This window comes from Macrotis lagotis, chromosome 1, assembly GCF_037893015.1.
Source record: "Macrotis lagotis isolate mMagLag1 chromosome 1, bilby.v1.9.chrom.fasta, whole genome shotgun sequence".
Taxonomy (NCBI): Eukaryota; Metazoa; Chordata; class Mammalia; order Peramelemorphia; family Peramelidae; genus Macrotis; species Macrotis lagotis.
In genome coordinates this window covers 640,164,029-640,179,765 of record NC_133658.1, presented here as the reverse complement: position 1 = coordinate 640,179,765, position 15,737 = coordinate 640,164,029, and the positions used below count along the sequence as shown (strand labels likewise).

General features: G+C 35.0%; 1 protein-coding gene across 1 annotated transcript in view; it reads right to left on the bottom strand.

The window, feature by feature from the left end:
- The window catches only part of EPC2 (enhancer of polycomb homolog 2), a 183,927-nt gene that overhangs the window by 45,586 nt on the left and 122,604 nt on the right, over positions 1 to 15,737 (bottom strand). Inside the window, exon 4 of the mRNA XM_074215134.1 lies at positions 69 to 275. Within this exon, the coding sequence (XP_074071235.1) occupies positions 69 to 275 (207 nt within the window). The remainder of the gene's footprint in view (positions 1 to 68; positions 276 to 15,737) is intronic.

The window sequence follows — 15,737 nt, the reverse complement described above, 5'->3', positions numbered from 1 at the left end:
AAAAAATCCTAAGTTTGTCCTAAATACCATTATGCTAAAATGGCACTTAAATCCAAATTATAAATTACCTTTCGAGTCTGCATTTTCTCTGTTCTTCTTCGAAAAGCAACATAAGGGTCATTGTTGGTGGAGCCATCTCTTTTTTCTTGTTTTATCTGAGGAATGAGGGATGGCCCCCTGCAGTTTTTACGTTTCCTCACCCAGTAGTCATAAACAGCCTTAATAAGGTAATCATCCTCATTTAGCAGCAGTTTTGCTTCTTGGAGTGTTACAAGCTGAATGAAAAATATAAAATGCCATTAATGACAATATTTGAAAAGGAAAAATAAAAATGTTAATAAAATTAAACATTCATACTTACACTTAAATTGAATAGTTAAACTTCCACCAACACCAGTAAAACGACCCATTAAAACCCAAGAATGAATTCGTTTTAATATTATAAGAACTCTTTTCACACCATTTAAAAGACTTTGTCAAAGATTAAAAAGCATGCTTTAAATTTATGGTTCTATCTCTAAAGACAAACTAATCAGCAACTAAAGGTGCTAAATTTGTTTTGTTTTGCTTTGAAACTGATGAAATAGGGGGAAAATTTGAGTACATAATACCCAGTTACTTGCACTATTACATTTTTAAGTTTCCTATTTTATCAATTGTTTAACAGTGGATTCTATATCTATAAGCATGGACCTGCAAATGGTTTTGATACTTCTTGTGAATATCTGCTTAGCAATCTCTACGGCATTCTGATTTTCCTGCTTTTTTGAAGAAATTAGAAATAGATTTCATGGGGTCAGATGCAAATAGGTCTAAGGTTAAAAGAAATGTGTATTCCTTTAAAAACTATTCACAGACACTTTTAAGAAATTGTCTATACATATATACATCTCTTTGCATAGAGAATAGCAAAGAAATAAAAAAAATGTACCACTACTCAAACTAGAATATATTAACTGTAGAGGCATTAATACCTTGAGAGCAGATTAAAAAAAAATCCCCAAAAATAAGATACTAAATGAATGTTAACTAGTTCATTTTCTCATGTTTTCTTGCTAACTATATTAACTATAGTTATATACCTTAATAGAGTTATATACCTTAATAGAGAATAAAAATGGCATTAACTGAGGGTAATATCTTTATCACTCATATTTGACTTGGTATTTTTATTTTAAGAAAACATTTATTAAGTATTAAATTTATTAAGTAAATACTATTCTGACTTCCAAAGAAATCACATGAACAAATCATGAAATCACATTGCCATGATATGACTTAGGAAAATCTAGCAAATTTATATAGATTTCCATCCTTACTTCCTATTTTTTAAATTTTATCTCCTCTAATCAGATTTTTGCTCTAACTCATATATTTCCTAGAGCAAGAGAAAGAAGCAAGTGCATAAGCTGAAAATATTTACTTGAACTCAAAGAGGAAGAAGTAAAAAAGGGAACAGAAAGGGTAACCCAGAGGATTTTAATATCAAAACTATCAGAGTTTTAACAATTTTAAGAACTTAAAAATAAGATTTCTTACCTAGAAAGAATACTATATGTGTAGTTTCACAAAATTACTTTCCCTTGTTCAGTTTTGAATAATTTTTAAAGTTTTAAACAATGAACTATAAAAATAGACATTTCCTGTTTTGATGGGGAAAATGTTTTGTATCTGACTAAAATGGATTAGCCCCATACTGCAAAAAATACTTTTCATTAACTATACAAATGAATGACAAAATTTCCTGGAAAATTCATGAAATTCATGGCAATGATACTTTCAACTGTAGCTAGCTCTATGTTTCTCTGGTGGGTATTTAAAGGCAAAGTTGACTTGTTATTAAAGCTAGCTATAAGAAATGGAGGATCTTTTTCCCTTTAGAAATAAATTTTATACAACTTTGTAAAATATAAATCTGTCTCTGATTATACACAGAGATACAGACACAGACATACCCACACCTTCTTGAACACTAGCTTGAGGAACAAAGAGGCTCCTAATTACCAATTTTAAACATAGAAATTATACACTAAACACCTAGCTTCAAAATCTATTATATTTTAGTGATATTGGTATATATAGAAATTCAATATATAAAATATTAACAATAATTTAAAAGGCAAATTTATGAATATTCAAAAATATGATAGCTATGCATTTTCAAAATGCTTCTCTGATAGTTAAGACTACCTGAGGATTATTAGAAGGAACACAATTAATTAGAAAATGTGCAAAATAACTTAGAGACCATTTAAATTATAAAATAACTTTAATTTTATATTTCTAACTACTTTTTGGAATATTTTCAAACAATTTGTAGATGTGTTAGGTATTTAAAAAGTAATAATAAAACAAAACTTAAGTTACAAGAAAATTGCAGGCTATGTAAAAGTCATTCAGTCAATAAACATTAATAAATATTTCACCAGACTCTGTACTAAGTGGTGGGGATACTGGGAAAGGCAAATTACAGTCTGCCCTTGAGGCATTCACAGTCCAATGGGGGAAGACAACATGCAAATAATTAAGTACAAAAAAAGATACATACATATATATATATATATATATATATATATATATATATGAGATAAGCAGGAAACAACAGGAAAGGAATTAGATTTGGCAAATGGAAAAGACTTTCTACAGAAGATGAAATTTTAGTTGACATTTAAAGGAAGGCAGGGAAAGTCAGGAAGCAGATGAAGAAGGAAAGCATTAGCAATTTAGAGACAGTCAGAAAATGTCTGGAGTCAAAAAATGAAGCTTCTTGTGCAAGGAACAGTAAGGAAGTCAGTAACTCTTCATTGGAGTATGTGGTGAAATAAAAGGTATAAGAAGACTGGAAAGGTTTTAACTACAAATGTAAAAAGCTGGTGCCAATTTCTAAAGTTGAAACTTTAATAGGATTAATGAGAGTTTATGTTTCATTTTTAATTCAAAACAGTTCAAGAAATAAAATCTTATATGTGACTAGAAATTGCCTTGTTCTAGAAATAGTAAGCTTCTGACATAGCTGTTCAAAATTTTCATAATTATATTCAGTAAAACAAATTTCTTTAATGTAATAGAATGAGGATCAGAATAAAAAAAAAGATAAACTATACTTACCTCATCATAAGGAACAATATGATATGGGCAGATAGCTAGAATTCCTCTTTCATAGCAAGTTGTATACATACTTGAAACAAACTAACCAAAAAACACTAATTCCACCTTAAATTCAATTCAGTCTCCCACTTTATCTACTTGTAATGAAATTATGAACTTAGAAAAAGTTAAAAAACAAATGAAACCATTATTTCATCTTTTGTTACCCAATAAGTTTCTTTTGAAATGCCAAGACCTCCTTAAGACCAAGAAAATAAAGCCCAAGATCCCAGGACCAAAAGCCCTGGGAGTATCAGGGCCTTCTTCATACCATTGGCCCCACAAGTCATAAGTAAAGAGAGCAACCTTGGGGAAAGGTAATCTAATATCCCCAACAATAAAATCCACTGATCAACTTCAAACAATAGGCAGGTCAATCAAAGAACTGTGGGAAGAGAAGAACTACCAATACTCTTAGCACTACCTTTTATTTATTTTCCAATTACATGCAAAGGTAGTTTTCAACATTCATTCATTTACAAACATTTTTCTATCACCCTTTCAATGACAATAAACAAGTTATAAACGTACAATCATGTTTAACATATTTCCATATGAGTCAGGTTTGAAAGAATTAAAAGGGGGAGAAAAACCATGAGAAAGAAAAAAAATTTAAAAATGAACACAGTATGCTTTGCTATTTTTTTCTCTAAATGTGAATGGTATTTTCCTTAACAGATCTCTCAGAATTGTCCTTTCATAACTGAACAACTAAGAAGAGTTATATCCATCATAGTTGATTCAGTACTACTTTTTGCTATGCCCCAACAATCATTATGGAAGGAAGTAATGCATGTAGGGATATAAACTGGCCACAACCTCCCTAGAAATCATAAATACTGAAGATCTAGAAAATAAAATAATCACAACCAAAGTCCATGGAATTGTCAACTGGTTCAGTGTCAATATATGGTTTTGTCAATTGAAATGTCACTAAATATAAATTAACATTTGCTATGCACCCCGAGGATACTGAAGTTTTTCCATATGACTTGAAACAAAAAAACTGTCAATTAGTAATGGGAGTTCTTTAAGAGTAAGTACTGTCATGTTTTTCTATTTGTATCCCCAGATCTAAAGACAGTGCTTTGCATATAATAAACACTTAATAAATGCTTTTTTCATTCACGAATTCATTCTTTTCTGATGAATCTGAACTAATCTGAGAAAATATCTATCATGGAGTCATTAGAAAGTTTTTAATTTGCCATTTTTCCCTTAGATATTATCTGAAATTTTCAGATAAAATTTTTGTTGGTCAGTCATGTCCACCTCTACATGACCCTATTCGGGATTTTCCTGAAAAAGATACTGGAGAGGTTTGTCATTTCTTTCTCCAGTTCATTTTACAGATAAGGTAAACAAAGCTAAGTGACTTACCGAAGATAAAACAGATAGTAAATGTCTTTAGTCTGATTTGAACTGGAGAAAATGGGTCTTCCTGACTCCAATGGGTCACCTCACTGCCTCCAGAAAACTATAAGCAACAGGTTGTTGTTGTTCAGTTATTTTTCACCTGTGGGTTGATTGCATTTGGGACTTTCTTGACAAAGAAATAGAGTGTTTTGCCATTCCCTCCTCCAGCTCCAGGGTCACTCTATGTACTAAGTATTTGAAGCTGAATTTGAACTCAGGTCTTCCTGGCTCCAGGCCTGGTGCTCTATCCACTGTGCCTCCAACCTGCCCAATAAAATTTCAAATAACCAAAAGAGTAATTGAAAATTTTATTTGATTAAGTCAAATAAAGGAGTAGATCTCATTACAATTCTATATTCTTTGCTCCCACTTGATTTCAATCTATTGGCTCCTTCCCAACTGCCTACAAATATGCACATATCTACCCCTTCCTAAAAAAAAAAAAAACCACACCCTCATTTGATTTGATCCTTCCATCTCTACATCTCTTCTATCCTTTATATCTAAATCTCTGGAGAAGGCCATTTACAACAAATATCTCCACTTAATTCTCTTAACTCCCAACAATCTGGTTTCTGACATTATCATTCAACCAAAACTGCTCTCTCCAAAGTTATCAATGGTCTCCTGCTTGCAAAATCCAATAGTTTTCCTCAAATCTCAATCTTATTGTCTCTCTGAAGCCTTTGATACTGTTGATTACCCTTTTCTCCTTGATACTCTCTAGGGTATCCCTCTTCTGTCCCCTTTTTGGGACACCATTCTCTCCAATTCTCATCCAATCTTTATGGGCATCCAGGTGGCACAGTGGATACAGCACTGACCTTGAAGTCAGGAGGATGAGAGTTCCAATCTGGCCTCAGACACTTGTCACTAACTAGCTGTGTGACCTTGGGCAAGTTACTTAACCTTGACTGCTTTGCATTCAGGGCTCTCTCCAGTTCTCCTGATTCATGACTTAGCATAGCATCCCCCTCACTCAAATTCAACTCACATGCTTGTCATGGTATCACCTCCCTGATGTCATGGTCTTCTTCAATAATGAAGGACAAACATTATTTTATCTATATGATCTGCTCTTTCTTAATCTTCTTTGCTGGATCCAGATCATACTCCAACAACCCTGGGTCCACTAGAGGGTTCTATTCTGAGTCCTTACCTTTTCTCACTTTATGGAGTGCACTAGTGAACTTTATATCTGGTGAACTCATCAACTCCCATTAATGATTATCATTTCTATGCTAACAATTCTCAAATCTATTTATCCTTATCAGTCTCCTAACACTTAATCTAAAATCTCTAACTGTCTTGAGACATTTTGAACTGGATGTATAGTAGACATTTCAAACATATGTCCAAAATGGAACTTATTATCTTTCCCCATAAACTCCTGCCCCCTCCAAACTTCCAAACTTCCTTGATATATTTACGTACCATCTTTTCCCAGTACCCCAGGTTCACAATTCAGGTATCATCCTCAACCTCTCACCATCTCTCTTTCACCACCCCAGCCAATCTGTTGCCAAGATTTAGCAAATTCTCCTTTGCAATATTTCTTGAATATATGTTCTTCTCTCCTCTGATATTACCAATATGTTGCTATAGGCCCTTATTACCTCCCATCTAAAATATTGGAATATTTTCCAATATTCCTACTGGTTGGTCTCTATATCACAAGGTTCTCTCCACTCCCTCCATTCTCCATCAAGTAACCAAAATGCTTTTCATGAAGCACCAATCCAACCATATCACCCCCAGATTCAAACTCTTGGATCAAATACAAAAACCTCTTTAGTGTTCCAAATATTTTCAAAAGTTAGCACCTTCACTCTACCCTTTCTTTTCTTCTTACACCTCACCCTTCACTACAAATGCCTCCAGTGACAACAACCTGTTGTTCTATAAACAAGCTAATTCATCTCTTTGCTCTGGACATTTCTTCTTGCTGTCCTCAAACCTGGAATGCTCTTTCTTCCCATGTCTCTGCCTCATAGCTTCCTTCAAATCTGTTAAAATTCTACCTTCCATAGGAAACCTTTTCAAATCTCTCTTAATGCTAGATCCCTTTCAGCTTGCTAATTTATTTGCTATTTTTCCTATATATATTGCTATTTTGTACAGGATAATAAAAGAACCAGAGGAAGGACTCCATTGTGTTTGATATGTGGAAGATTTCTGGATAGGGAATTCCTCAGGCTAAGATGGTAGTAATGGATGCTTGTGATTTATCTAACATTTAATGGAAATGGAAACTACAGATGGATTAAAATTATGTACATCTTATCATTAAGCAGGAAGCAGAATAGGTAACACAAGTTTTGAATATCCAGATCTTTTAAGCAAAGATTCTTAATCTTTTTTTTTAGCAGTCTGGTAAAGCCTATGGATCCTTCTCAAAATAATGCTTCTAAAAGCATAAAAAATACATAAAATTACAATGGTAATCAATTATTGAAATATAGTTAGCAAACAACAACATCAAAAAAGTTCATGAACTCCAGGCCAAAAACCCCTGCTCTAAAGTCAGTCTATATGAACTCAAGATTAGCCACTCCTACTATCTTACAGGTTCCTTTGGTTCCCTGTTCCCTCAATTTTTTTATTTGTAAAATGAGGGCACTGATTATATGGGATCTTTTCTAGCTCTAGACTTATGACCATATGATCTCATTTGTTAAAAGATATTCGACATAATGTAATTTCTCTCTTAGACTATTCCAATCATTTACAAACAGGTTTCTGTGCCTCAAATTTCTCACCTTTCTAACCTATTCTACTACTGACAAAATAATTTTTCTTAAGTAAAGATCTGATTATGTTACACTCAATCAACTCCAGTGGCTTTTTTTTATTACTTCTAAAATAAAATATCAAACTTTTCTATTTATCTTTTAAACCTTTCATAATCTGGATCCATCCTATCTTTCCAGCCTCACTGAAGTTTTTCCTTCTTCCATACTCTGCATTCCAGTTAAACTGACCTTCTCTCTGGTCCTCACACATAATTCTCTATCTCCTCCACCCCCACTACAGAAATGTAGTATTCCTTACCTTCCATCTTTTAAACAACAATCTTCTGCATGCTGTCCCTTTCAAACCATCTGATAACTTAGGCAGCTAGGTGGTACAGTGGATAAAGCACCAGCCCTTAAGTCCGGAGGACCTGAGTTCAAATCCGGCCTCAGACACTTAAGCAAGTCACTTAACCCTGAAAGCTTCGAACCCCCAGCCATCTCCAGGCATCCTGATTCATATGAGACTGGTGACTTAGCACAGCACCCCTTCACTCAAATCCAATGCACATTTGTCATGGTATCACCTCCCTGGTGTCATGGTCCTTTTCAAGAACGAAGAAGAAATAACAACAACAACAACAAACATCTTGTATAATATCATGTATTTATATTTGTCAATATATATTTATATATACAAATATCTCTATCATTAGCATGTAAGCTTCTGGTAAGCAAGGATTTAACTCATTCATATATGTGTGTGTGTGTGTGTGTGTGTGTGTGTACGTGTATATATGTGTGTGTACATATACATATATATCTACATATATATGTATATATATATATACCCAGCAAGTAGCTTATTGCCTAGCACATAGTAGCCACTTTTAAAATGCTTGCTGTTGTTATTTGTCCTTCATTTTCTAAGAGAACTACTGAATGATGTCTCAGAGTGGTATCTTGACTAGCTTATGAACTGGATTTAAATAAGGCAGAGTTACATAAAGCCATCAGCCTCATTGTCTCCTCTAGAGTAACAGAAGTCAAGCTGGCTAGCAATGGTCCAGGATGCAATGTATGGATGGCCTTGGCATCTCTGACATCTGATCAAACTCTCAGAGATCCACAGTGCCTGAGCTTCAGCTACCTTCATGGCCACTGGAACAAATGTTCTTATCTGTCCATTCTACTGGGGGATGTTGGAAGGGGAGAGTCTTCCACTAGTGTGGAGTAGACACCCCCTAACTCACCACAGATCTGAGGCCTGTTGGTTACCCTTAACCAGATTTAGACCATCTGCTGAGATGATTTTACCAGGTGGCCATTGTGCATGCTGAAGCCTTTTGGAGCCAAAGGTGAGAACTGTGTAAAAGGTGGATACCAAAGGTGGATGAGAAAAGGGTTTGGTAAGTCATTATGCCAGAGGTGTTAGTTCTTGAATGGTTAATGAATATGCAGGATTAAATAAGATTCAATGGGGTTTTTTTGTTTGTTTGTTTGTTTTTAGGATTTTTTTTGGTAAGGCAAATGGAGTTAAGTGGCTTGCCTAAGGCCACACAGCTAGGTAATTATTAAGTGTCTGAGACCAAATTTGAACCCAGGTACTCCTGACTCCAGGGCAGGTGCTTTATCTACTGCACCACCTAGCCTCCCCAAGATTCAATGTTTTGCCAAAAATACACAATACTCCATAATACTTTAATGTGCTTGAGTACATTAAAGGTAAAGGAAAGTGAAATACTAAAGCATTTGCTCCTAAAAGATAAAAATTCTCTTTTAGGAGACTCACCAGCAGTTTTTAACACCTCTTTTTCATATCATTAAAATGAACCAAAAAAGATCAAAGATGAGAACAAGCAGACTTGATCCAAATTCTATATTTTACAAGAAACAGTTCTTTTCTTCGTATACTGCATGCATCTTTTCTCTATGAATTGTCCCCCTCATTAATATATTAGCTTTCTGAGGGTAAAAGGATGTTTTTTTCTTGTTTTTAGATATGTGTGAAACTCTTACTCACTTAAATATGATTCAACACAAGTCAAGACAATACTCTGTAATGTCACTGGAACTTTTCAAAAATGAAGGGCAACCAACAAACATTAAAGACCATTAGCATAAAGCTTTAGCATAGTTCATGGCACACAGTAAACACTTTAAGAGCAGCTAGGAGGTGGAATGGATAGAGTACTGATCCTGGAGTCAGGAGGACCTGAGTTCAAATCTGATCTCAGACACTTAGTAATTACCTAGTTGTGTGACTTTAAGCAAGTCACTTAATTCTATTACCTTGCAAAAAAAAAAAAAGGGTTAATAAATATTTTGACTGATTAAAATACAAGCCATTTACAAATATTAAAAAATGTTCCAAATCACAAATAAAGCAATGGGACACCACTACAAGACAAATACGTATGTATATGTGTGGCTGTGCCCCTTCCCATACATTTCAAGGTGGTCAATGATCCATACATAAAAAAATCAATAACAGTCTTTTTTTTTGTTGTGACAAAGAACTAAAAACAAAATGGGCCAATTAAATGTTTTATCACCATGGAATATATGAATGCAATGGCATATTAGATTATAAGAAATATGGCAAGTTCAGAGAAATGTGCTAAGGGTTTTAAGAAATGATGCGATAAAATAAACAAAACTAAAGAAACACTTTACATGCAGGCAACAATAATGTGAAGAAAACCAGCTTTGAAGGACTTGAGAATTGGATGAACATAGTGACAAATTATAACATTAAAAAATAAAACATATTTCCTACTTCTTAAAAAGATGCAAAATGATGCAAGTGTTTTCAGATAAGGCCAATGTATTGATTTACTTGGCTTGATTATATTTATTTGTTAAAGGGAGGGTTTCTATCTCAGTAGGAGGGAAAGGTTATCAAGTAGTCAAGGAAATGAGAGAAAATAATATCAAAATATATATTTAAATTATACAGAAGAAATAAATTTAGAAGGGTGAGTGAACAAATATAGCTATCTTTTCCTATTTTGTTATGTATTCACCCATCTCTATCTCTGAGGATTCTCCATATCCTTCAATACCCAGAGTTCAAGCAACACTTTCTATCTTAAAACTCTCCTGGAAAAAAAAATCATTTTTTTCCTGAAAAATTAGTTCTTTTTTGCTTTTTTAAAAATTAATCATCATTCTCCTAGTTATCCAGGCCCTAAATTTTGTAATCAAATATGACTCATTTTTCTACCTTATCTTCCATTTTAATCAAATGATGAATGAATTCGATAGTCTACCTTCATAATGATTCTTCTATTTGTATTCTAGTTTCTATCTTCTTGCATTTACTCTATTTTTAATGTTATTTTATCTTTTTTCAATAAAATGGAAAAATAATTTTTAACATGTTTTCTATAATTTTAGGGTTGAAAATTCCCTGCCTCTCTCCCTTTCCTTGAAGAGTTAAGCATTTTAATATAGATTAAACATGCACATTCAGGGGAGAGTAGTACCTCTGTTGTGGTACTAGTAGCACTGGTAACAGCAATGGGATTCATTAGCCTTTGGGAGTCCTAAGTAGCATTTTTTAAGAACTGAATTGCTCACCTCCTGGGATGAAGATAGGGCTGGAAAAGGTAACCTAAAAATTGTCTGCTTACCCAATGCATATCTGTTTACCATGGCAGGTGGGGATCCCACACTCTGGCTGGAAAAAAAAATTCCATTCACCATCAGTACATGGGAGATGTGCATACTTAGACACAAAATCCACTAGACCTGAAAAATGAAAAGCTCTTATTTCAAAAGAACTCAGCAGGCACCACATCCAAAGAGCATCCCTGAGTGAACAAGGCTGGCAAATGAAGCTCAGCTTACTGAAGTCAGAGCTGGATACCCAAAGGAAAAGAAAAATTTATAGAAGACTAGGAAACCCCTATATGTTCCAGAAGAGGACAAGCTTATAATTCTGGGTGATTATTTATTTAATGCTAGGGTAGATTCAGATTACAAGAAATGACAGGAGTTCTTCCGAGGAATGCTGTTGGAAATAGCAACAGCAATGGTCACTGACTACTGAAGACTGATGCATTTCATGACCTCATTACCAACACTGTATTCTGTTTACCTAAATACAATAAAATTTCATGGATATACCCTCGCTGCAAACATTGGTATTTAATATGTTATATCATTATAAAGGGAAAGAGACAGAGAGGATGTGAGAGTGATGAAGACAATATATGGTGCAGAATGCTGGAGTGATCACAGACTTAGCAACTCCCAAGCCAAAATGACTAACAGAAGACTTAATGCCAACAGATTAGGAATAGGAATTCCTCTGAGTAGGAATTGTTTTTGTTGCTAACTTAGAGGAAAAGCTGAGCCAATCTATGCGTGGCAACAAATAGGGTACAACAGAAGTGGGCAGCTTTCAAAGATTTGGTATACAGCACTCAATTACTCAAATGGGTCAGACAGAACACTCACAAATATCAAGACTGGTTTGAGGAAAATGATGGGGAAATTCAAAAACTACCAAATGAAAAAATGAGATTTCCCAGGGTTTACCAACAGGACAGTTTATCCATAGCTAAAAAGGCAGCTTTTATCTCCATGAATAGTAAAGCATAAGTGAAGTTTGGAGAAATACAGGATTCTTGACTCAGTAAGAAGGCAGATGAAATTCTGCTTAAGGCTGAAAGCCACAATCCAAAGCACTTTTATAACACTCTGAAGGCTACTTATGGGCCAAAAACTACTCCATGATGATAACGCCATATTGACACAATCCTGGAGAGATAGGCTGAATACTTCCATATTTCTCTCAAAAGCTCCTCATCAATCAATTTTGAAGTCACTGACTGCCTCAGGTTAAAGACAATTTCTCTCTATAGACAAATTTCTAAATGAATAAGTGGTTTTGAATGCCATTATGCTCCTCTCCTGTGGCAAAGCACTCAGTACTGACTATTCCAATTGAGATTTATAAGAGGAGGCTGGGGGGCTCATTTCATTACTCATATGAAAGATGACTGAAACTTTCTGGGTTTTATGGAAAGAAGTTACCCTCCACAAGTTCAAGGATGCCTCCATTATTCATCTCTATAAAGGAAAAGGAAATAGATAGTCCTGTGACAATCAAAGAGTGTGTGTGTGTGTGTGGGGGGGGTGCTGCCTTACGTCATTGCCGGCAAAATTCTTGCCAGAGTGGAGTCCTCTTTAATAGGCTGATCCTTCACATGGAAGATGATCATCTACCTGAGGGCCAATGTGGTTTCAAAAAAGGTCAAGGAACACCAATATGCTGCCCAACAAATCCAGGAGCAGAGGTCTGTCTACATTTGTTGATCTGACCAAGACCTTCGATAATGGCAGTCATAAGAGCTTATGGGAAATTATATCAATAGTTGCTCAGAGAAGTTCATCAGTATGGTAGATCAATTTCACGAAAACATGTTTGCCTACGTTCTGTCTAATGAACTGGCTCTCAAGCTTTCTCAGTCACCAATGGGAGTGAAACAAGGCTATGTTTGTTTGCTCCCAATATTTTTTAGTGTGATGCTTTCAAAAGTGGAATCAAACACCTTCAATGAATACAAGCAAGGTATCAAGGTCAATTACCACACTGATGGTAAATTCTTCAACTTGAAAAGGCTACAAACCAAGACTAAAGTGGAGGGAGTGATGGTGTATGATTTTTTTGTTTGCAGATGACTGTCCACTCAATACAATCTCTGAAGCTGAGATGTAATGAAGTATGGATTGATTCTCTGCTGCCTGTGCTAATTTTGTAGTAACATTTAATACCAAGAGAACATGGGTGCTCCATCACAGCACCACACCATCCATATGTGGGACCACTGGAGAATGTGCAATGGGAAGAATACAAACAGAGAAGTTTTAAATACTGTGGATATTAAGTTCATAACCTTGGCAGTATGTGATCCAGGGATGTACATACTGATAATGAGAATGATATATACATTGCCAGAGCTAGTTCTGTATTTGGGAGGCTCTAAAGGAAAGTGTGGGAGAGAAAAGGTATAAAAACTGGCTACCAAACTGAAGGTCTACAGAACCATTGTGCTGACTGCATTGTTGTATACTTATAAAAACACAGTCTACCAGCACCATGCCAGGAAAATGAATCACTTCCATTTGAACAGTCTTAGGAAGATTCTATAGATCACAAAGCAAGATGAGATACTAGACACTGAGGTACTTTCTTGAACTAAACAGCCAAGCATGTGAACTCTATACAAAGAATGCCAACTCTGGACTGGCCATGTTGTCTGAATGCCAAATGTATACTTAACCTAAAAGATTATTTTATGGAGAACTAACACAAGACAAGCAATCACATTGTGGTCAGAAAAAAGCAATTCAAGGATACTCCCTTAATCTCTCTTAAGAACTTTGGAATTGACTTCATTATAGGGGAGACATAGGCACACAAAGCCCGGTGTGGTGTGCTCTCATCAGAAAAGGTACTGTGTTCTATAAGGATAGCAGAATTGCAGTACCTCAAAAGAAAGGATAGATGCACAAATTTACAAAAATACTTCCAAAATGTTCACAGGAACTATTTGTGCATAACTTGTGGCAGAGAATTCCAAACTCCTATTTGTCTGATCAGTCACAACTAGATACATTACAACTTGACTCTAACCTAGTGATGTCATTTTGGTCCTCTTTCAAAAAGGAAAGACAACCAACCAACATGCACAGTAATGTAAAATTTATTTCCATTTTAATCATGTTTCAAAAAAACAAGCATAGATATGCTTTCATTTGCATTCAGACTCCATCAGTTCCTTCTCTAGAGGAGGATAGCATTGTTCATCATAAAGTCTTTTGGAACTGTAATGAATCTTCAAATTGCTGAGTTAAGCTAATGCACAGTTGATCATTACTCGATATTTCTATTATTTTATACAATGATCTCTTGTCTTCACTTTTTATCAGTTCATTATAAGTCTTCCCAGGTTTTTCTTGAACCACCTTACTAATTATTTCTTATAGCACAAGAGAATTCCATCACAATCTTACACAACTTGTTCAGCCATTCCCCGACTGATGGGTATTAATTCCACCTCACTCACCCATCTTTGTTCTAATAAAGCACTCCTTACCTGTCACTCAAATTAATACAATAACTTCCCTTAACTGATCTTCCTCTCCTTTGACTACTCCTTCCTCCAGGCCTTTCTAAACACTGACACTAGATAACTCTTTGATTTCACATTTTTCATAGGACAAAGATCAAATTCCTCAGAAAGTCATCTTTGTAGACCTATTTCCATCCTTAATTCAATGTTTTAGCTAAAATGGACTATTTCTGCATATATTTTTTTCCTTTTGCTACCCGTGTTCAAGGTTGTTTCTACTGTGTGTGAAAGGTTGTACCTTAGTATCTCTATCAAAAGTATATCCTATCCTTCAAGCCTCATGAATAGATGTTCCTTTTTCTTGAAACATTTTATCATTTATTTTGTTCTTTCCTTTCTCATGATATAACTGCAATATTTGTCATCCTGTGAATGTATTATGGTGTCATTTTCTCTTTTTTATCTCTGACCTCATCTGTTTCCAAGAGTTAAATAAGGTTTTAATATCTTTCCCTGCTTCTCCATAACAGTTTAGGACAACAAATCTTGAAAGATCTAACCCTTTCACACCTAGAACACTGGTTCTAGAGTTTGACTGTGCTCCAGTTACACATTACTTAAAAAGACCAGAACTCTTTATTTGTTCCTCCCACCCCTATCCTTCTAGTTCCTAAATCATAATTGAACTTCATCATTGCTCCTGAAAATGGTATACGATCCTCTTCTCTAGAACTAGGTACCATTCCTTTAGCTTAAATCAAGGTAGCCCTCCCAGTTTACCCTTTAGCTTCGTGTATTGTTAATGTCAGCTCCTGGAGGGCAGGGACTATCTTTATTTTGTATTTGTAACCCTAAGACTCAAAACAAAGTCAGAAAATATTAATGAAGCCCCCACCATGTGCCAGGAACTATGCTAAATGCTTGAGATTCAAACATAAAGCTTGGCACATACCAGGAACTATGCTAAATACTTGAGATTCAAACATAAAGCTTGGCACATAATAAACATATAATCAGCAATCCCTAATTCTATTCTGAGTTTTAATAAAGCATCAAAAATTTCCTAAAAACTATTTCAAACTGAATTTTCCCAAAGCATCTCAAACTCAGTGAGCCCAAAAGAGAATTATCTTTTCCTCTAGGCCCAGGCCTCTTTTGAACTCCTTCATTTATATCAAGCTCAATGCCATACTTGCAGTTACCAAGGTAAACATATCTGGAAGGCGCTTGCGCTCTCTCTCTCTCTCTCTCTCTCTCTCTCTCTCTCTCTCTCTCTCTCTCTCTCTCCTTTTCCTTTGGTGTTCAAATCTTGTCCAGCTACCTCCATATAACATTCTTCCTGTCACCACTCACGTGA